The following is a 22,800-nucleotide window of genomic DNA, read 5'->3' as shown; positions in this document are numbered from 1 at the left end:
GTCTCACCCACAACACAGTGCTGTATACTGTATGTAGCTTGGTGCTACATACAGTTTATACAGTACACCCAACCGACACATGTTAGTGTAGCAAATAGTTTGTAATGCTGGAGATTAGCTTTAAAAGCAGATTTGTCATATGGCCTGTAAATTAGGCAAAACAATTATTTTGGTTATATTAAAATACCATTTACAATCTGGAAAGCAAAAAAAGTTAAGCACAAAAGGCACTTTAGGGCTTCCAGTGCATTACCATAGCATTCTAAAATGTTAGGCTATTCTGTTGGCCAGTGGTGTTGCCTCCAGTGTATAAAACATTTTCCACCCCAAAAAAAGTGAATCTTTAGAAGCATAAGCGCATCCTGATTGATAGTATAAACCAGGGGGTCCCCAAACTGTGGCCCTTTGCTTGACTTTATCCAGCCCTTGGGGCACTATTCATCCCACTGACACAAATCATTGGGCATATTTCCCATCATTGACAACAGTGGGGTGCCATTTCTCCCACTGACTAAGAGGGCGCTATTCCCTTTATCTCCCCCCCCCCCCCAATAACAAGAGATAGATGGGGCATGATTTACTCCCACTGGTGCCAGAAAAAGTATATTCCCGCTTTCTGAAACACAGTAAACTGACCCCCTTTGTTTACAAAGTTTGGGGACCCCTGGTATACGCCATTATTTGACCATTTAGATATGACAAAAAAAAAAAAAAAGAATTCTACCCATATAGTGTGGTCCAAGAGGCCTGACTAATAATCCTTTCAAACTGCATCCATAGACACTCACAAAACAATTGTTGATAAAAGAGCTCACATGTGCATGACAGTGTCAGCCCTGAAAAAACACAGTATGCTCTACAATACACATTGTATTTAGTAAGCGAATCATTCATTTCACACCTATTAAAAAAAACAAAAACCTCTAATAAGCTCCCAACATTTAAATATGTGTAAAGCAAGTGTTTAAATAAATAAAAAAAATCAACTAATTTTACAGAAAAAAAAATCACAGCATTTACCTGTGATGTGAAGTCATGTTGTTGTAGCTGTCGTCCTTCGCGCAAGTCCCAGGATCGCACTGTGTTGTCCAAACCTCCTGTCCAAAGCTTGGTACCATCATTTGAAATGTCAATACAGCTGGCTCCATCTGTGTGGCCCTGGAATTGCCTGATAAGACAAACAAGATTGAATAATGATTTCCTGCCAGTACTCAAGGTAAACACTGCTGCGTTGTTAGCTTTGGACTTTCCCTACATGTGTCATCTCTTGTAAATCTAGTGAAATGGAACAACACTCCTTTTTCTTGCAGAATTAAAATACACCCACAAGTTCTTAACAGCAGGTATTACTCTGGTCAATTCAAATGGCTAGCAATCGCAAGCCTCTAAAAAAGGCTTTTGCCATCAAGCATTACACAGACACAAAATTAGAAAAAAAAATCAACCATTTTTAAATTTTACACAATCCCACCAGACCAATGAAACTAATTACTAGTAATAATTATGTGTCAATCAAATGTCTTATTAACCTAAAAAACAGCAAACAAGTAAGTAAAACATTATCACATACTGAAATGATTACAAAATGGTGTGTGCATAGTGCTTAAAGAAGCAGGTTCCCATATTAAACAGAAATTGCCTTGGTTAAACTAGGCAGAAGTTGCAAAATATGTTGGAAGGCAACAAATCATGTCGTCTTAAATTGTTAATGTTTTTTTAACTCTTCTCAGTAGTACTTCTGGAAAGATCAAGTATAATGCATATGTGCCTGTGACACCAGAATTAATCAAATCCTACAAAGGACTAGTATGTACACTTGATGGGAAGCAAAAAATACCTTCTTAGAAAGCTAGCTGCCTGTCCTCCATTGGTTTTAATGCACCACATACTGACTTAGAATAAGAAAACAGCAGGTTAAGTCAAAGTGAAGTCTGTTACAGGGAGTATAGATATTGCTGCATTTGACTAATGGCCTGTCAAGCAGTTCTTCCGAAGAAGCAATGGCAGCCTACAGATTCCTTCACTAAAGTTTTTTTTTTTTTTTTTTTAGTATGCTACTTCTCTTTTATGCACCGCAGAAAAGTATTGCCTGTACAAATCCACAACTGAAACCAGAGGAGCTTCTCGTGGTAGAGTTTAAGGATTGCAAAGGGTTATACATACTTTAACTACACAATTGGTGGCAAACATTTAAAATAACCTGAAAGAGGCAGCACAGTCCTTTCTGTAATTAATCAATTAAAGTGGTTGAAACCTTAAACACTTCACGCATTCCCTGCATTCAAGTAAAAAAATGTTTCAGTATGTGTATCGCCCCCTGACCCCCGTATATTTACCGGAGCACAATCTCAAACCAGTGCTGTGCCCGTCTGTAGTGGCTCTCTTCTCCCTGCTCTCATATGCTTTGCTCAGAGCAGTGGAAGCCAATGTCAGTCAAATCCTGTGATGAGTGAGCAGGGCCCAGCCTTGATGTCTGTGTCTATAGACGCAGGCAGCAATGCTTGGGATCGAGTCTGCAGGTGTACCGCAGTAAGATGTGGCTCCCTATAGTGGCACACCGAGAAGAGGAGCCAGGAGCACTGAAGGGGACACACCAGATGAAGGATCATGGCCGCTCTGTTCAATATCAGTGCACAGAGCAGGTATGACTTTTTTTTTTATAATAAACGACTTGACAAAAACTTTAACCTTATTATTAGAAAGTAAACCATGACTAGCAGAATAAGCATTTGACCTACAGCCCTTGCACACGGGCTATTAGATCAGTACTTACAGAATAATGCTTCTGGGGAGCACGGGGTGTTGCACCTGTTCATAATTGGAAGGACATTACTTTTATCTTCATTCAAGGACTTTTGCAGATTTTGGGATATTCACTTTACTACATTATTCTTGTAATTGTTTTTGAATCATTGTGGTGGACTTTTCAGTGTTTTTTTCTGTTTCATCCTCTGATATTATATTGAGGAAGCACCATATCATATTTAAGACAGCGCAACACTTTCTTTATATAGTTTATATGGTGTGTACATATTTGTGAGTGCTGCTGTTATGTCAGTTATTAACCAACTCAATTTTTCAGCACACTATGCGCATTTTTCTCCTATATATAGATATGGCATAAGTAACCCAATTCATAACATTTTAAATGGATAAAAACAATTGCAGAATGCCATGCCAAGAGGACACTGGCTGTGCTTGCTTAACATTACATCTGAAGGTTGGGAGGAGAATTATCAGAGTCCCAAATCTGTCATGTGCCTGCCAAACTGCCTGTAAAGCCTTGTGGATTTATTCCAGTTAGAATAGTTTGCTGGCCTTCTACACAGGCAGGGTTGCCAACCTAATAGGATTCAAAAGCTGTGCGCTACATACAACCTAGCTCTAAGAGCAATTAAATAAAAATCCGTGCTAAGCCTTGTTTAACCCTTTTGGCATTCGCTGCTGGTATTAGGAAATTCCAACTGCTAGGGTCATGGAACATAAAATACTAAAGGTCAGTTCCCAAGAACATGGTGTCAGCATTCCTATCCTATAAAATTATATTACTCTTTAAGAAGGCCATCCAAATATATCTGTCAATTTTTAAAGATTAATCTGGCTTCTGGGCTAACTAAAGACAATTGCCTAGCTCCTCCTGAAAACAGAAAAACTAAAATATGCAATAGCGCAAAGACATACTGAATTTAAACAATTAGGCAAGGCCTAAACTGAGCTCACTCTAAGACCTGAAAAATCTGGAAACCTGTTTCTACAAGCAGTGGGTGACATTTACATGATTATTCAATCAGGAAAACCGGTAACCTGAGTAAAGGTGACAGATCCCATTTTTTTAATGGGCATCTTGCATTTTTTCCAGTATTAGAAAGGTTATGTCACAAGTAGACCTGAGCATAAAATGCAATTTCCAATTAATGCAATTGCTGTTTATGGCTCAACTAGGTTTTAAAATTACATCATTAAACCGTTTCACATGCATACACAGGTATGAGATTTAAATATTAGGTTTCAATTTGACCCATAAGCAGAATGAAACTTATATCCCAAAAAAGCATTGAGACTGTTAAAAATTACAGTACAAAAGAATGCATCATTTTTTGTTACAGTTCTGTACCCTATGCAGCAAAGTACATGTAGCATCTTGCCCCATGTTGCCATGTGTTTTCTAATCCTAGTTATACGGTCCGACCTGCCCAGCTTTGAGGGAGACTGACAACTGAAGTTGATCTTGGCTGTGAACACTCAACAGAAAAGCAGTGGAATTCAAATGGAGAGGGAATCTGACATGCTATGCATTTCTCTTGCTGCTGCTTGTCTGTCAAAAGTCTTCACAACCGAGACAAGCAGCAGCTGTGAATCAACCATCTCCTTCATAGCTGTTGTCAAAATCAACTGCAGCAGGAGGAAAGGGGAGCAGGTCGAACTTCATAGCTAGGGTTAGAAAACACTAACAAGGGACAAAATACTACATTTACCTTTCTCCTACAGGATACAGAACGGTAACAAAAAATTAAAAGAGCTTTTTTATGCACGTCAGCTTCTATCGTGATAGATATGAAGTTTCTGAAGAGAAATCTCCATGGGGAAAGAGGTCCATCACCTTAGGACACTAGCATAAATCTAAGGACTCGTGGGGTAGAGCTATAAAGCATGTCCTCAAAAGCTTGTCAGTGTCCAATCAGCTGAAGGCACTATCCACGGTCTGACTATTCAGTCTGTGTCCTGTTCTGTATGATTAGGATACAATTGTTTTGTATACAGTAAACATGTAAAAGAGAAAGGTCTACAGATGTGTCTATTGCACTGCAATCTGGAAGACCGTATTCATTTGTGTATGTAAAGAGGCTTATAACAAGAACACATCAGTATTTAATGTCCCTTTACAGTGTTTGCTACATTACAGATTATTAAGGGGGAGGGGTGTCTTTCTCCAAACCTATCAATTCAGAATTAAACTAAACCATTTTCCCCATCAATAATACTACAACACATGTTTGACACATACCTTACAAGGGTCTGATTGTGCAAGTCCCACACTGCAATGTTGCCATCACTACAGCAGGAGAAGCAGACCTTGGAGTCAGGGCTGATAGCCAGAGCATAGCAGGCAGGAGCAGATGATGTCAGCTCTGCTTTTATACGCGGGGTGGGAGCTGCCAGGTCCCATATGGATAACGTGCTGGCTTCCCCTCCGACAATGAGAGTGCATCCATCAGGGAGTAATTTACAGGATCTAATATAGTTATCTCTGTTCTAGAAAGAGAAGACAAACACTTTCTTATTACCCTAGGTACACAGCTATGACTATTTCAACAGCATTAAAAAGTTCTAATGCTTATCTATATTGAGTATAGTATGTTGTGGAACCCATCATGTATACTAAACTACAGGTTCGAGAGCATCTATGGTCAAAATTTCAACTCCTATTAATTTCCACTTTGAATGTCAACGATTTATGGCCTACTTCTATAAATCTGAAAGATTGTGAAGCATGTGGAAATATGCCTACTTTTACTTATCTGAACTCTGACATGTATTGACTAGTCCTTGCGAGTAGGCATTATGTCACACATTTCATAGAGCCTGAACGAATGTGCTTAGATGAGTTTTTGGAGGCGGAGTCAGTACAGAAATCAACTTGCCGGCAGAAAGGTACCATGGAATATGTAGTCCTTAGAAATCAAAAGTAAACAGCAGAATGGAAGCTGCAAATTTTGCAGGGAATACAGGAATTTGTGGAAACAGCTAGCCAGTAGACATGCAGCACGCAACATGAAAGGAAATGTTTTAAGTAAGCTTACACTGGATTGTCAAAAATAACTATTGCTGGTATTGGTATTACAATGCTGATGTTCCAAGATGAAACAGTATGTTGTGACGGCAGAACTCTTAATGTAAGGTAAACAGAACCATTTCAAGCAGACAGATCTTCTCAGAGCGCACACAAACATACAAAGCAAATATGAAAATTCTAGATATTTGGAAGCTGGCATAAGGGTTTAAGTAAGCACAGTGGAAAATAGTTGCAGCAGTATGATGGGTGATTTTCACCAGAAACATTTCCACAAATGTCCTCAAAGGGAACTGGACATTGGTTACTACTTGTAAAGTGCTATTCTGCAGCCATGCTATGGTTCGAAAGGCAAAAGGAAAAAAAAAATTAGTTATAAATGTATAATATCTTGGCTATGGAACAATGAGCTTCTTTGTGGGGGGGGGGGGGGGGGGGGGGGGAGAAGCTAACAGATCCTCTTCAGCATTTATAATTCTACTGTCATAAATAGTACAACAGTATTTGCACAGGTACGGTCCTTCAAATTAATAACAAAAGCAGTCTGTAGGTCAATGACTGTAGAGGCCTGGGTAAACACTCATCATAGCAACGTTAAGTCCTTAGATTATTTTTCATAACCGTCAACCAACAATTTTTTAACCACCTACTTGGCAAACACATAAAGCAAACATGCACACACACACAACTGAGATGACTGTTGTACGAAAATGGATCTCTCCTGAAAGCAGAGCTCAGGCACTGCACAGTTTTAGATTAGAACGTTAAGCAGATTGAAGACTGTAGCATTGTCTGTAAAGTGGTGATTAGCTCACACAATACATGTGTGCTTTTAAAGTAAACATTTTAGGTATGGACACTTAAAGAATATAGTTAAATCATTAAAGCGTTCTTTCACATAAAAGTAATATTTCAATATCAGGTGGGCATGATGAGGAGTAAACTTAGGCTGATGGCAGGATCTCACTACCATAGTTACTAGCTCTGTCCCCACCCTCCTTGGAGTTCAAAGTATTCCAAGCTACCCCTTGATCTTCCAAGTTTTACTTTATATTCTGCTCAACATAAAATACACATACAACTGGGGAAGTATGACCCAAGAGGTCTAAAAACGTTCAGTAGTTTAAATCCCCAGCGAGTAACTAAAGCTTGAAATGAAAAAGAAAAAAAGAAAGAAAAAAAAACACACACTTTTGGTAACCCTGTCTATGTCACTTAGACTAAAACATTGCTATTTAGAGCAAAATCGGTTTCTTGGGCTTTAAGACAACAAATTAAAGAATAGAAAGCCATTTCCTTGTACAGTCTCCAAGGACCCTAGAACACAAGTTTCTGTACACTTACCAAGCAGTCCAGCTGAGAAACTGGGCTTTTGTTGCCAGGTTGGCTGATGTCCCAGACTTTGACACATCCCTTCCCACCAGTGTAAACGTGTCTTGTGGGGTTGCTGATGGTTACTGCACAAACCACTTCCCCGTGATTTAGTGTGTTTATCTGGCGTGCATGCCGAGGGATTCCTTGGCCAATCAGAGCATCAGGAGGGAATGGGACCGGCTGCATCTGGCCATCTGCAGTAACATGGAACGAGTAGGCCCTAAGAGTAAGAAGAGGGGAAGGTGGAAAATAAATAAATAAAAATCAGCAAACAGTGTTGTAATTAACTACACAATTTTATGTTGAAGATATATAGATTTTTAAAAAGACCATATTAATTCCATGATGCCTTTTATGAGAAATATACCACAATCTTCTATGCAACCTTTACAGAAATTAAATATGGTTTCCGATTCCGATGAGGTACAGAAAATTAGGAGATGGAAAATTAGGAGATAGAAACTATCAACGTAGAAGCATTTTCTCTCCGCTACATACTACTCCTCTGTCGACTAAACAATTTAAGTCAGAACATCTGTGCTTCCACTTATTGTAAAACATACTTCAATCTGTGACACTTCAAGCACTCTCTACAGGGAAAATGATTTACATTTATACTTTAGTGAACGATCAGTGCAAAAAACAGTGTGGTCTCAGATGGAGTGATGTATGTAACTAGATTTACCATCAAATATATTATACATAATATAATAGGTCTTTTTGGACCTCAATATGACCGATCAGAGGTAATCAGATGTAAACACATGCAACACAGAAGGGTGGCCTGTGTCCTGTATTCCAAGATATAGTAATACTTTATCTTAAATTGTACAGTACACAGGGTTGATATTTATAGACCCTGGGACTTTCCCAAGCAGTAAATGAGAAGGTTGGGCAATAACCGACAGAACTGTACCAATAGATGCAACAATAGCAAGCATTAGACATGACCAAGTTTGCTTGCAGGAACCTTGTGGCCGAACTCTGCATCCACCAAGGACTGGAAAGTATGAACAGAAGACCAGGTGGCAGCCTTACAAAGCTGGACAACAGAGTTAATATCAGAATGCCCAGAAAACGTTTATCAACTTGGTGGAGTGAGTAAGTGCTTTATCTCATAGGTAAGCTCGAGAGGAGCCATCTAATCCACTTAGCAATGGATCATGAAGAAATATGTTCCTTGCAAAGTCCTGAGAGCTAGAAAAATAAGGAGTCTCTTCCAGATAGAAGTCACATACAATCAATAATACGCAATCTCCTTAGGGTGCTTAGGAGTACAGCACAAAGGATGGTGTCTATTGAATTTGAAGGCTGACAACACCCTAGGAAGAAAAAGAGGGTCTTGGACGCAGGACTACTTTTATCCTTGTGGAGAATGAGAAATTGCTTATAGGCCTCCTTACGAGACTTCTGACTGATGTGATAGCCACCAAGGTGGACACCTTACAGGGGATATCATCCAAAGGAGTTTTTGCAGGGCAGAGAAAATCGAGAAAAACTGATGTTTCAATGAAGCACATGGTTCTGCAAGGATGGTTCGATGCAAAACACTGTGAATAAAGGTTTTTTACAAGGCAGCACAAAGTCAGAATTGTTTTGGAAAAGCATGAACAAAGCCAAAACCTGTCCCTGGTACTTTCGTAAGAAGGCCAGACTGTAAGGCACAGAGGTGTTTAAGTGCCTGCGCAAATCTGGCCTGTTTGAAACAGGCTAGACATCTCCTAAAAGTCCAAGTCTATCTGTGTTCTAGGTTCTTCTGGAACAGTTTGAGAATCACATGTTTCTTCTCTTGCTCTAGTTTGCAGACCAGTCGAGGCAAAATCCAATTAGCCCGAATTGAATTAAGGGAATTCAAGACATTCAATGCCAGTTCTAAAGGATCCTTGGTCCTGGCCACAGAGAGGTAAACCCATTAAATATGGAGGCTAGGATATCTATGTCTGGAATCTCCCATCTGACATCTTCCCATTGGTCCAGGTAGTGACAGAGGTAGTCTGCCTTCCAGTTGTCCATTTCTGGGTTCCGAATAGCAGATACACCTGGATAGTGTTTTTCCGTCCAGATGATCAGGATGGATTCCTTCAAAGCTGCATGAAGCCTGATACACTCAGTCATTGATGCAGAGCACAGTCTTAGCATTGTCTTATTACACCCCAATTGGGTGGCCCTGGAAAAAGGGGGGGGTTCAGCTTTGAATTGCTCTGAGCTCCAAGGTGTTAATGGAGAGCTTGGGTGACCATGTTCACTAAACTGAGATTAGACCATTCCTCCCTAGTCTGATAGGCTTGCAACTGCCATTACCTTCCATTGGTATGGTAGAAGTTACTTCCCAATTGTCAAGGCTAGGTTGAAAATTTGCCAAGCTATGTAATGCCTTGCTTGGCTGGATATAAGCATAGGGAGGTTGAGGTAGGGGGGAGATTTTGTTCCATGCCAACAAGATGTTTTGTTGGGGAAGCCTTGAATGTAATTAGGCAAATGGAACAACCTTGAAGGGGGCCACCAAGAGGTCTGGAACCCTCATGAAGAATTTCAGAGGAATGTCCATTTGAACTTACGGGCCAAGTGTGAGGTAAGGTTGGAGAATGGATGTTTTGAAAGCCAATTACTCAACAAAAAGCCTGAAATATCTGAATGGTCCTGTGGACATTTGCAGATAGTTGGGAGGAAGATCAGTACTTCAGAAGGTAGTCATGTAGATATCCTGTGACATGAATGCCCTGATTTCCAGGCCTTCAGCCACAAGAGTCTGCGCACATGGACAGAAATTAGAGCCATTCTGGAGATTAGTTGGTTCTAGAGCAAGGGTCTCAAACTGGAATTCCACCAGCTGTTGCAAAACTACAAGTCCCATGAGGCATTGCAAGACTGACAGTTACAGGCATGACTCCCACAGGCATGATGGGACTTGTAGTCTTGCAACAGCTGAAGAGCCGCCAGTTTGAAATCCCTTTTCTAGAGCATTAACACAAAAGAGCAAAGCAGAGGGCAATGTTTGTAATTGCTCTGCCAAAGCATAGTCTTGAAGACAGGATCTTGTTGGTTCATCATCCTAGGCTAATTAGCTGCAGTTTGACAAGTTGCAGAAATGGCTCGTTACAGAGTCAGGTCTGTAACTGGAGATTTGAAGAACATTTCAAACTTTGTCAGTAGAATCTCTAAATGGAGGACCAATGTCAATGGGTAGAATAAGATGCTTGTTTAAGACTGAGATGGCAGGGTCTATACTGGAACAGTTTTTGTAAAGTACTGGTATTTACAATGGATAGAGCTCAGTAATGATTCATAGATTGAAGGAAATATTTTCTGGACCGACCCAATCATCATAAATTGCCCATTCCATGTGTTCATGGATGGAGAATGTTTTATAAGACTTGGAGTTGTAAAGGTTCGTCTTTTATTTTCTAAATTGGTTCCTTTAAGCTAGTGCATTGTTTGTTCACTTACCTCTTCCTTCGATTTCCCTTCAAAATGTTTTTTTATTGTTTGAATTTTTTACTTCCTGTTTCTCAGTAAGCTTTCCACCATCATCCGAGCGGTGAAAAGTCATTTAGAACAGCTTACTGAACACCCTACTGAGGAGGAACAGGAAGTGAGAAATTCAGACAAAGAAAACAAAGAAAGAAAACATTTAGAAGGGAAATTGAAGGAAAAAGGTAAGTGAACCAACAATGCACTAGCTTAAAGTAACCTATTTAGAAAATAAAAAACGAACCTTTACAACCCCTTTAAGAGGTCTCTCCAAAGGTGCATGGTGAGACAGAGAAGAATTAAATGCAACAATGCTATGGCTTTTGCGCACAGCATAAGTGAGCATATTAACACTGGCAAGCAAATTGTGTTGAGCTGTAACCAGTGTATAGGAAGTCTTCTATTGCCCCCTCTAAAACCCCTCTGTGTCCTTTTCATTCCCTTCAATGTCTGTGTCCTCTAGAGGAGGCATTTCACTTTTCAACTCCAGTAGACTGTCAGAGGAGGAGTCTGGCACTTCTGAGCCTTGGACAACGATTTCTGCACAAAAATCATTAGTCATCTGGGAAATTGTAACATAGTTGAAGAAAAGTCTGCCATATTCAAGTAGGCCACATGTGTGCTTGAGATGAAGCTAGAATATGAAGAAAAGGCTGGTGTTAAAATTGGGTCCTGCTTCAGTGCAAGAGAAGCAGCACTGCTGTTTTGTAGGTTTTCGCTGAATGAATGTTTGCCTCAGCATTTACCATGGTTTCTGTGCCCCTGGTTTCCACCATTGCCATCAGTGAGGGTATTCCCCTGTGGGGTACTCCAAGAGGATTGCAGTAATGGGTAAGCATATGCAGCAACACGACTGTCAAGTGTCATACAGCGAAGACCTTGTGGTAAAAAAAATAAAAAAAAGGGGGAAAAAAAAACGAGTACCTAAATAAAAAAATAAATAAAAAAAAACGACGACTTGGCAGAAATGTCAGTAAAGTATGTGACCTGTGGTGTGATGCAACACCTGATCATCCACCTGAGACTAAGCTCTGAATCTGAATGGTGGCATTTCCTCCTACTTGCTATGAGGCTGCAGTAATGGTCCAATAAACAAGGTGACCTGTTCATTTCACTGGTCCCTAATCTGGAAGCATCCCAACTTATACATGTTGCATCAAGGGTCAAGGTGAGCAACCAACCAGGATCCAGTGCCCAAAGCAACATTACAGGCTGTCCCTAAAGTATGGGGTCTGGGTAAAGCTCCCAAGGTGGCACAGCGTCTATTGTATGTGAAGAGAATGAAGAGTTGATAGAAGAATCTGAAGTAAAATGAACTTGATAAGCCAAGAGTTATTTCTCTATTAGAGAGAAGAGGTCCATTACCTTAGAACACTAGCAAAAAACTTTGGACTTGCGGGGTGGGGTAGGGTTAGAGGACACCCAAGGAATGTGTCCTCAAAAGATTTACCATTGTCCAATCACCAGAAGGCACCAGCCAACACCACAAAGTCTCTCAGATTGTAAACTCTAAAAATAAGGGCTCTCCGATTCCTAGTGTATTAAACAATTTTACTAATCGTCTCTTATGTTGTAAAGTGCTACATAAACTGTCAGTCTTATAGAGTACAATACCCAAATATTGTCTTTAAAATAGACTTCTCCAAACCAAAAATGTAATTGCTGTATAGGTATAAAGTGCCTATCCATGGAGCAACCTCTCAGGTCACAGCCTTATCCAAACTTCTAGGTGCCTTTGTTTTTAATACTTGCAGCAGTTTTTTTGTTTTAAATTGTAAAATCCAGGCAACTAAAACTTACAGGCGAAGTACTGATGATTTAAAGTGGTTTTCTGCTTGCCAATTTATGCCCTCCACACACATTTCTACTGGCTCGTCCTCAAAGGGTCACTAAAGGAATTTTTTTTTTGCTGAAATGACTGTTTACAGGGTATAGAGACATAATAGTTAACTGATTCCTTTTAAAAATGATTAAAAATGGATAAACACCAATCATATAATGTACCTACAGTTTAGTTTCGTTTTTGCTGTTGTTTCCTGGTTCTCTGATGTACAGAGCCAGAGAGCCAATAGAGGGCAGTGATGCTTTGTCTAAAACTCCTCAGCCACAATCCAGTTTCGTTTTACAAACAGTAATCACACCTCCTTGATTAGTCACCACAGTGAGAAATCTCCCAGTACTGTGGTGATCAGGAAACAGACAACCAGGAAGTGTCCAGAACAGAGAGGAATTACAGCAACATCAAAGCAAAAACGAATGAGGATATAAAACCAGGACTGCAGTAAGGTAAAGGAAGCTATTTAGCTAAAAAAAAAAATTCCTTTAGTGACCCTTTAAGCAAGCTGCAGATTTATTAGGAGTGCTAAAGCTTTGCCCGTCTGAAATGCCCAGGATTTGTGATGCTGTGCACATAGATGAAAGTCTCTAATGTTATTTTAGTTGCCAATAAACCTAACGTAAAGATACAGACTGGGGGATAAAGGGGCAGCCAGCAATTTGGTAACTTGTTACAGGAAGGAAACACACATGCATTACCCGCAGTATTTTTGTGCAGCTTTATTAGCAGATCATCATAAGGAAGCAGGACTTTAGCTGCTGTTTCCTAAGAGTAAACCTTCTGACAGTAGTAGTACCACTGCTGCTATATTTGGTGGTGCTGCTGGGTTGTTTGAACTGCACATATTCATGTGTAATCTTGCACGGTTACATTGCAAATCACCAAGACTACACAATTTAGCTATACCATGCTAGAAGCTCTCACATTCCTGCTATAAGGTAATCAATTTACAGGCTAAAACAAAATTAGCACAATAATGAACTTACTTTGCACAAATGAGAACCAGACTAAAAAAAAACAATCTGTTTTTTTTTTTTTAAATAAAAAGCAATCTAAATTACATCCCCATCTATGGAACAATGAACGACCTAGTACATTTCTTTACAACAATGCAGAATGCCTTCTATCAGATTCATGAATTATAGACTGTAGAATTGAGAATACAATGCGGAAATTTCATAACATACAATTATCCCATCAAACAATATCATACCCTAGCATAAGCAAATAAACTATTACTTACGGCTTTCCTCCAGGGATTCCAGCCATGTTCGGAGGCATTCCTGGTACTCTCATATGAGGAGGGGGGTCAAAACTAACCTATTAAAAGAAACCCAAATTTAGTGAAAGTGAAGAAACAAATGAGACCAGGTGTATAATCATCTTGTGATCCTTAACATAGTTTGCCACTCACCATTGGCGATCGCCCATAGGCCACGACAGCAGCTGCAGCAGCACTCATTTGTGGGGACATATTGTGCAAACTAGCATAGGCAGCTCCAGGACTGGTAAGTTCACCGTTCATACCCGCATGTGGAACCATTCCAAAGGGCGAACCATAGGGACCCGGAACTGCTAGTGGAGTCCTCAAACCCGCGGCAGCTATTTATAAAGAGGAAGAAAACATGCAGAGTACTGTGACTTTCTCCTTTTAGAATCTTCCATAGCTTAAAAATGGATTTAGCCAAATCAATTAGTCCAATAATTGACATATGTACATTTAACATCACAAACCGTATACAAAATTAAAACATTGAATACCTAATTTTCAGCAAGAAAAACCCATGTGCAGTTCAGAACGCTAAACTGCCTGTCCTTTCAATATGGTGCCAAAAAAATAAAATACACATACATAACCTGCCAAGAATGACATCTTCTGAAAAACACTAGCTGCCTGCCTGTAATACGGATCCTTTTACAGTCACTGGCCTAGAATGCAGATAAGGACACATTTTTCTCCTTATGATTATGATCTGTCCACTTGTTCCTGATCAATGAACAAAGCCAGGCAACTAGCATTTTCAGAATAAGTAACACAACAGCAGCCCCTATAAATCATTTCACAAAAAAAAAATTACAAAAAGTCCCAGTGGTGTAGAAAGCTATAATTGCACATCAAAAACAGAAACAGGTCTTTTCAAAGAAATAATGTATTTAATATTTCTACACCTCTAAGACGTCCAGGATTTGGACCAATAAAAACAAAATAAAACACACCTTTAGGCTGGGTTCACACACCGCGGTTTGCAGTGCGAAGTCTGGTGTCATTTTGTTTACCGATTCAGGTGCAAATTTTTACCTGAATTCACACCTAATCCGGATCCAAAAAAAAAAAAAAACGCACAGGGCCCTTTTTAGGAACGGACTGTGGCCACCCCAGACATATGTGAACTGGCTCCATTGAAAGACAGTCCAATTCACATGTCATGCAAATTGGATGCAGTTCAAAACACATTCCATTCACACGCATCCCATATAACACTGTATAACAATACACAAATATCCTCCTAAAAACAAGACTTTTTTTTACAAAAGCGGGTCGGTGTATATGGTGATTCTACATGTCTTAAAAAAGGTTCTTGGGACGTTCAAAGGCCCTGGCTGGGTTTAAAGCCACTAGTGCTACTGACCTTCTGTGACAGAAGGTATGTGCTATCTGGTAAGCGAGCATTTTGCCTACAGTGGAGGGGATTGTCACAGGATCACTCAAAGGTGGCGGATGTTACAGATGCTGTCAAAGAACCCTTTTTACCGCATTGGGACTTTATCTTTACCATCGGTGTCCGATTCAATATTTTTAATGCAACCGTTTGATTTTCCGACTTGGGTCTGTCCTAGGTCTCAGAGTTTATGGCTGTTTGTTTATTTTTGATTAGCACATTTTTTTTTTTAAGTTTTATACTATATCATGCACATTCACAGAACAGCAAATGCAGCCAGACTCCTCTCATGGGGTATTATAGATCTTTAGTCATCCACAGTCTATTATAATTCTTTGATCTTTTGCAGGAAAAGTCCTGTTCTAAGCAACTGACTGAAAGCCTGTACCCTTGATTTTCCTCAACACGTGTTCTCCAAAAGGGTTCATAGCAATACAAGGTATTAAAAGGGGATGGAGCGCAAGGCCGAATCCAAAAAACTGTGCGGCTCAAAACTTTCAAATAGTGCTAAAAGAAAATAAGTTTGCCTAAATGTCTTTCAATACAGAAAGTAGCCTGTAATTTGGCCAAGCAAATTACCAATGATGGCCAATGTAGACAGCAATAATGTTTCTATTCTGCTCTAATCAACTGTTGAACTATAATGCTTAAAACACACACACAGATTTCCTACATGCTCAGGTGTTAGAACACTTAGTTCTGGAATTCCACCCCCCCCCCCCCTTACTCATATTACATAAAAGATAAAGGTTGAGAAATCTGGAATTATTCTTTCTAGGCCAGACTCCTGAATTTTAATAGTCTCTTCAGAAAGGAAAATGGATTTTTCTTTTTTTCAAGGATTTACATGAGAAGACGTGCCTGTGAAAGTAAATATGGTTGCGTTCATTTGCTGTATGCATATAGCAAATATTAACCAACTGAAACTAAGAATTATAGGTTTGAAAAGAGCATTACACTGACAATAAGTAGATATATATCGCCTGCCTGCCTTTCTGAAAATTGGAGTATTTGGAATTAAAATAAAGCCAAGAGTAAACAGTCTGACTGAAAGTGGTGCAGCTGCTGAAAATTGAGTGCAAACATCTGTTATTCATCAGGCCTCTTGGACGAGAGGGAAAGGGAGAAAACATATTTAAGATTCATAGGGTATTATGTACATAACATATGTAATATAAACAAAGCACAGAAGAAAAGGGGAATTCTTACCGACTTGGTTAACCAGAGGGTCCATGGAGGGAGGCTTGCCAAGTCCTGGACGCAGACCTGATGTAGCACTTGTGCCGGGAGTCGGTACATCACTACGAGGAGTTGGCGTGCTCGATTTCAGAACAGGCGTGCTGGCTTTTTCATGCTAGTATCATTAAACAAATTAAATGAGTATTATTTTTAATCCCGGCCATATTACACAATTTATCACAACAGCAGATGGGATACTGGGCATCTACTACTCGATCCTTCAGCCAATTTGAATAAATCCACACAATGTTGACAGCATTAACTTGTGAGAAAGAAATGTTGACCTTTAATTCTTCTGCCAAAATGAAAACTCAGATCTGTAGAAAGAGTTACACAGTTTTCTAGCTGCATTGGCACAGTGATGGTTTCATACTAGTTTCTAAGTCTGCATACAATTTCCTTAATATGGTGTTTTCATTGAGCTTGACAAATTAAGGACTATCTGGCTCAAAGTCACACTCTACATGCAGTCCCTTACAACTGGCCTATTAAGTTTGGTGGAAAATTAAGTTCTCATGAAACTGCCATCACTTAAATAAAAAACAGGGCCAAACGAGCTTCATGTTTAGAACTGCTCATCTTTCCAGGATAATCTATTGTCATTGGCAGATTATCACAAAAATACAGACAGAAATTAACCGACACAGTTTATTGCCCTATTAAAGGCCAGACTCCGGGCTAAATTTTGGAAAAAAAATAAAACATTAAGATTACAATACTTTTTCAATTTGAAGCTGTCCCCTCCAGCAACCCTACCTCACCACAAGATGTCCTCAGTCTTCTGGGGGTTAATGATGCCCAGCATCATTTAACCTAATTGTCTTGCTCTCATCTCAACCCATCATCACTCACAGTGTACTGGTGCTGGTTTAGCCCAGCCTTGCTGTGATGAAAAGGATAAACCTTCCCCATGAAATCTTACTACATAGTCATTTTCTAGGTACAGGTGGTCCCCTAGTTACAGTTGACTTGCAAACGACTCCTACTTACAAATGAAGGAAGACAACAGGAAGAGAGGAAATCTACCCCTAAGGAAGGGAAATTCACCCCTGTAAGTTATGAGACCAAAAAAAAAAAAAAAAAAAGGTACCTACACCGATGCTTTATCACCAAGGCTTGTTTCCACAACAACCCAGAATTCTAAAAATCCAATTGTCACAGGGACAGAAATTGAGGTGAAATCTTCTGAACAGATGCACAGACAGCAAATAAAATGTTACAGGGGTGTTAAGCGTTCCCTATGCTATCCAACAAGCTTAAAAATCGTTTTTTGGCTGGAGCTACACTTAAAAAATGCACCTGTTCCGACTTAGTTTCAACTTAAACCTACAGACCCCCTCTAGTTTGTAACCCAGGGACCGCATGTTACAAAACACTATGGGGGTTATTTACAAGAGGTAAATCCACTGTGCACTGAAAATGCACTTGGAAGTGCAGTCGCTGTAGATCTGAGGGGGAAATGCAAGGGGGGGGGGGGGGGGGAAACAGCATTTTAGCTTGCACATGATTGGATAATCATGGGGGGGGGGGACACACGCACACACACACACACACACACACACACACACACACACACACCCTTAAGGAGGGTTCAGCAGCAACTTGCCAACTTTAGGTGTGTGGCCCCTTGGTTTGTTACACCGGCTTCTGTTTAAAGTTTCAGATGGAAAAACAGCATTCAGTGTATTCTTACAGGAGGAGATCCGTGCATCCACAATCCTCTCATTCAGCTCACTCGTTTTACAAAAGAAAAAAAAAAAAAAAAACGACTACATATATACCCAGCTTTACGCACAACTATGATATAGCAGTCCCAGAGAAGAGAGCAGTGACTGTCCATCGCTCTGCTCCTCCAGCGCTCAGAGAGAAGACGAGCACAGCTGCCTCCAGCTCTCAGCAGTGTGCTAAGAGGCAAAGCCAGCTGTCAATAAGGCAGCTAAATATATCCCAATAATACTCAGAATCTTTGTCAGCTGTCAGCCTATAGCAGGCAATTGCTCGCTATAACCCGTGTGTCAGTCACAGGAGAAGGAAAGGGAAGGGAAATCCTGTGACTCACAAAAGAAGTATGGCCAGACGGTTTTAAATATTTGAAGAAATAGAATTTTTTAAGTTTAACAGTTTTGAAATCTTTGCTTATTTCTTTCTTTTTTATTGCAGTAGAATGTTGTAGACTGCCAGCCATCTAATAATCAACAGGTGTTCGCCTTCTAAAACCAGACTTAAGCCCTCGTTCACACTGAACAGCTTTGAAATTGTGCGTGTTGATCTGAATTTGCACAATTTCAAAAGCCACATTTCAGTCCAACTTCAAGAGTGACTTGAAAGACATCTGTGCAGGTTCATATACTGTACAGATGTCTATTAAAATCGCCCCCCCGAAAGTTGCCAATAGTGTTGCAGGAACCACTTTTGGAAATCGGTGCGACACCGCAAAGACGGCGTGGCACCGTTTATGACACCCCTATTACCAGCAATGTAAAGATTTTGACCTGTCTAATCGCATGTCAAATTGTGCCAATGTAAATGGGGGATTGGTCTTGCTGATCTTTAAGGATTTTATGAATAACTTTACATTAAAACCCAGAGAGGTTAAGGTTAGATGGTTTTAAAGCTTTTTTTACAGCTGGTTATGAAGGTACAAGGGCTCTCATGCATGCAGGAGCGGTCCACACAGTGCAATCATGCTACATAATTTGAGCCCCTGCTCATGTGTACGGCTGCCTATACATATGAATGACTGTAGGCAGTCGTACGCAGGTATGCGCCGCTTCTTGCATAAAGCCATGAGCGCAGACGGTCTGCTTTCAAAGACCTATGTCTGTCTGTATGCATGCACCACGCTCATTCATGTACATAGGCATCCGTTTACAGCATCAAAGGATCCTGGGCACCAACACACAAAGCAGGTCAATGCCATAAGGAGGAATACACTCATGAGTGCATTAGCCCTAAATAGTTTATTGCACAAAGTGTGGGCACAGGTGCACTTTAAACTATTCCACACTCCTACTGAAAAGGCTGACTTGGTGTGTTGGTGAAGCATGTCCTAATCAGACCAGACACATCAGATGTAAAATATTGGGTTTCAATCAAATGAATCATGCCACGATATGTCTCAGGGCTACACTCACATAATTCTAGGAAAATGGATCATAGCACTTTGGCACGCAACATTATAGTTATTGCAACTTGCATCATTTTCTGTAGGGTTAAAAAAAAAAAAAAAAGATAGCCTATTTCATAGACCTGCAAAACAACCAAGGCAAAGGTAGGTAAATCCCGGACGTAACACCTATGGCTTCATTCAATTGAAATTCCTAAATGGGTCAAAAAATTACCTTTGACCTAAAACTAGTTTGACATGCCTGCCATAGTCCCACATATTCAGATAATCCAATTTCCTTATATTTGTATGAAAATTATCAATCCAGTTTTATCAGTTGTAAGAATGAGGTCCATAATTGACACAGTTAATATGTTGTATTAAAAAATAAACAATTCTATGTCCATCTACTAGAATGCATTGTTCCACTGAACGTTACTGTTACCTACCAGGCTCATTTCTTTAGATTTCAATGACGTTGAGCTACCTGAAGATGCAGTGGAGGCTGGGCTACTAGAAGCATCTTTCTTCATTAATCGGCTCTTATCAATACCATTCTCTCGAGGTGAGTGAGCTGGGCTTGCTCTTGGAGAAGATGGATCCTAAGCATGTGCAAACAAAAACACTGCTCAGATGTGGTTGAACACAACAAGATGCATACTGATCGGTTTCACATTTTGTAAAAGCCGATGAGCTGTTAAAGAGCAGCAGCCCAATCGAAAAGCAGGGTTCAGTTTTAAAAGTCACCACCAATACTGATACCTTAATACCTTGATATCTAAAGCCAAGTATAAAATGGCAACATTAAGTTATATTCACCCGAGGATCCTGTGAATAAAAACTTCTTATAAAAAAAACAAAAAACGGGTGTTTACAAATTACTTTAAGTACAGTAAAACCTTGGTTTGAGAGCGTTTTGCAAGGCGAGCTAATTTTTAAATAAATGTTGACTTTATATACAAGCGATGTCTTTATATACAAGTAGGGTCATGTCACAACTGAGTCTAAAAGTGTAGCAATATGGTTACATTTAATGAAGGTACAACATTTAACAACTCACATGGTTGATTATAAAACAGGCACAACCAAAAATGCAGGCATCCAAGGTAAATCTGTCCACATAGTCCATCCACCACCCAACCATCGACGCCATCCCTTGCACACTACGCTCCACGAGAGCCCCAAGCCTTGCTTTCAGATCGCTCTACTGCAGGGTAGTCTTCCCGGTCACGATTGCAGACTGACAGCGATGAGAGCTGGCAGTGCGGAGGATTGTCTATGCTTTACCATGGATGCCTGCATATTTAGATGTGCCTCTTTTAATCATCAACCATATGAGTTGCTAAATTATGTACTTTCAATAAATCTAACCATATTGCTACACTTAGATGCGCTTCTCTTTTATACTCTGTAGCTCCTGCTGGATTTTGCTTCTAATCCCCTTGTGGAGGCTTCCATTTGTGGATGGACATTTTATGGTTACACAACCTATCACATTGCTATAATCTTTTTATATGGACTATAAACTGAAGGACATATGAATAAATGGTTGTGGAACAAATCACCCGAGTTTCCATTATTTCTAATAGGAAAATTCACTTTGGTATACAAGTGTTTTGGATTACAAACGTGTTGGGGGGGAAAAAAATGATGCTCTTAATCCAAGGTTTTACTGTACAGTTTAATTGCAAACTACTTTAACCAGGTTTCCATCTTCAACGTATGAAGTGGAAGATCACGGCAAAAATGGTGACGAAACACTTCTTTGCTGGTTTGCACGGATATGCCAGGTGTCACAAAGGCACTACTACCACTTGCAACTGACATTTCTTTCCCAGCATGACACAGAATATCAAATAGGTTTTTCAAAACGCAATCTGCATTATACAAGAAAAAAAAAAGCTATGGTAGCATCAAAACTTAAAAAAAAAAACAACATTTCTTAACAATTCAACATTAGCAATACAAGGGATGGGAACCCCAACTGTCCTCACCATGCAAGCAGTTGTTTGGCCTTATAGACATGGGCGTTTGGAGGTATTAGCTTGTAAATATCTAAACATTCACAAAACCTTCAAGTAGTTTTTATAAACATTTTAGCAAATTTAGCCATTGATGAAGCCAAGTGAGCCTGATGAAACCTGCTAAAACCTTACATAAAGCTACAGCTATGCCCCTTAAGATCTGTAACACCTACAAACAGGTTATAGCTGAAGGGCACTTTGGGTGCTTTAAGGTTATGAATGCTACACAAGTGCTTCTTAAAGGTTTACAAAGTAATGATGACAAATGTACATGTACAGGTCTTTCACACTGATATACCAAACTGTCAAATTCCAAAGTGGGGAAATAGCGAAGCCTTACCTCATTTGACACATCAACAACTAGATTGTCATCACTTTTGTCACCATCGCTGTCCTGTAAAGAATAGGCACATTTGTATTCAACAAAGAGATAAAACCTAATATAAAACTAGTAAAAACAAAAAATTGACTAGCAAAAAAATTACAAGTTTAATTATAACACATCCAATTAAATCAGCTTTGCAGTACAGCAACACTTTCATAGGAATAGAAATGAAGGTGGAAAAAAAAAAGGCGTGAGGGAATTGGCAAACGTCCACATATAAGAAAACATCTTGAGGATATTTCAAAGGTTCTAGAAATCTGACCCCTGCTGTTGTAGCGTGCATTGTAATCTGCATCAGGGTTTGTGAAACTACTGTAAATGATTGCACTTCAAACCGGAAAACCAAGACTGTTAACAGTGTCTGGCTTTCACAAAGACAAACAGGAAATAACTATGCTTTGTGAGACAGGGTTATCAAAGGGCTAGAATACATCTCCTAAGTAGGCTGCCAATTTAGTTTTTATTTCTTTTTTTAACACTTTTCTTCTTACTTTTGCTTACCAAGGCATGAACAAAATAAATTAAGCAGTATGCACATTTGCAACATTCTGAAGACAGAGGCAAATATATTTAAAGCAAACCTGTTGCCAATAACTGTAAATAAAAGCCATCTAAAAAGAAAAGTGGTTACAGCTCCTATATACTTATGTCCTGATGTGCGGTAGAGGTCAGCAGGAAGAACCACTGAGCTACGGGTGGGGCCCGACACTCCCAAAGTGTCCATTTGTGTAACTACTGAACAACCTACTGCTGTAAGATGCCACTGTGTTCAAATGTAGCTATACGCCCAAGCAATACAAGATGAGAGCAATGTGCAGTTACTTTCCAAATACACCACTCTGCTCTTGTAATCTGCAATATGCACAGAAGTCCTAAAACATTCTACATACATTAATCAAGATCATTTAAAAAG

The 22,800-nt window shown here is 39.7% G+C and overlaps 1 protein-coding gene across 4 annotated transcripts in view; it reads right to left on the bottom strand.

The window, feature by feature from the left end:
- The window catches only part of TLE1 (TLE family member 1, transcriptional corepressor), a 79,044-nt gene that overhangs the window by 5,761 nt on the left and 50,483 nt on the right, over window positions 1-22,800 (bottom strand). For all 4 annotated transcript variants that reach the window (XM_040355674.1, XM_040355681.1, XM_040355658.1 and 1 more), the window contains exons 10-17: window positions 21,843-21,896; window positions 19,928-20,080; window positions 16,343-16,487; window positions 13,888-14,075; window positions 13,717-13,793; window positions 7,136-7,385; window positions 5,006-5,253; window positions 1,021-1,168 (exon numbers count right to left, since the gene is read on the bottom strand). In XM_040355674.1, coding sequence (XP_040211608.1) covers window positions 1,021-1,168; window positions 5,006-5,253; window positions 7,136-7,385; window positions 13,717-13,793; window positions 13,888-14,075; window positions 16,343-16,487; window positions 19,928-20,080; window positions 21,843-21,896 — 1,263 coding nt within the window. The remainder of the gene's footprint in view (window positions 1-1,020; window positions 1,169-5,005; window positions 5,254-7,135; window positions 7,386-13,716; window positions 13,794-13,887; window positions 14,076-16,342; window positions 16,488-19,927; window positions 20,081-21,842; window positions 21,897-22,800) is intronic.

The sequence above is a fragment of the Rana temporaria genome, chromosome 1 (assembly GCF_905171775.1).
Source record: "Rana temporaria chromosome 1, aRanTem1.1, whole genome shotgun sequence".
Lineage (NCBI taxonomy): Eukaryota > Metazoa > Chordata > Amphibia > Anura > Ranidae > Rana > Rana temporaria.
The sequence above is the reverse complement of the archived record's forward strand: the minus strand, read 5'-3'. Positions and strand labels throughout refer to the sequence as shown.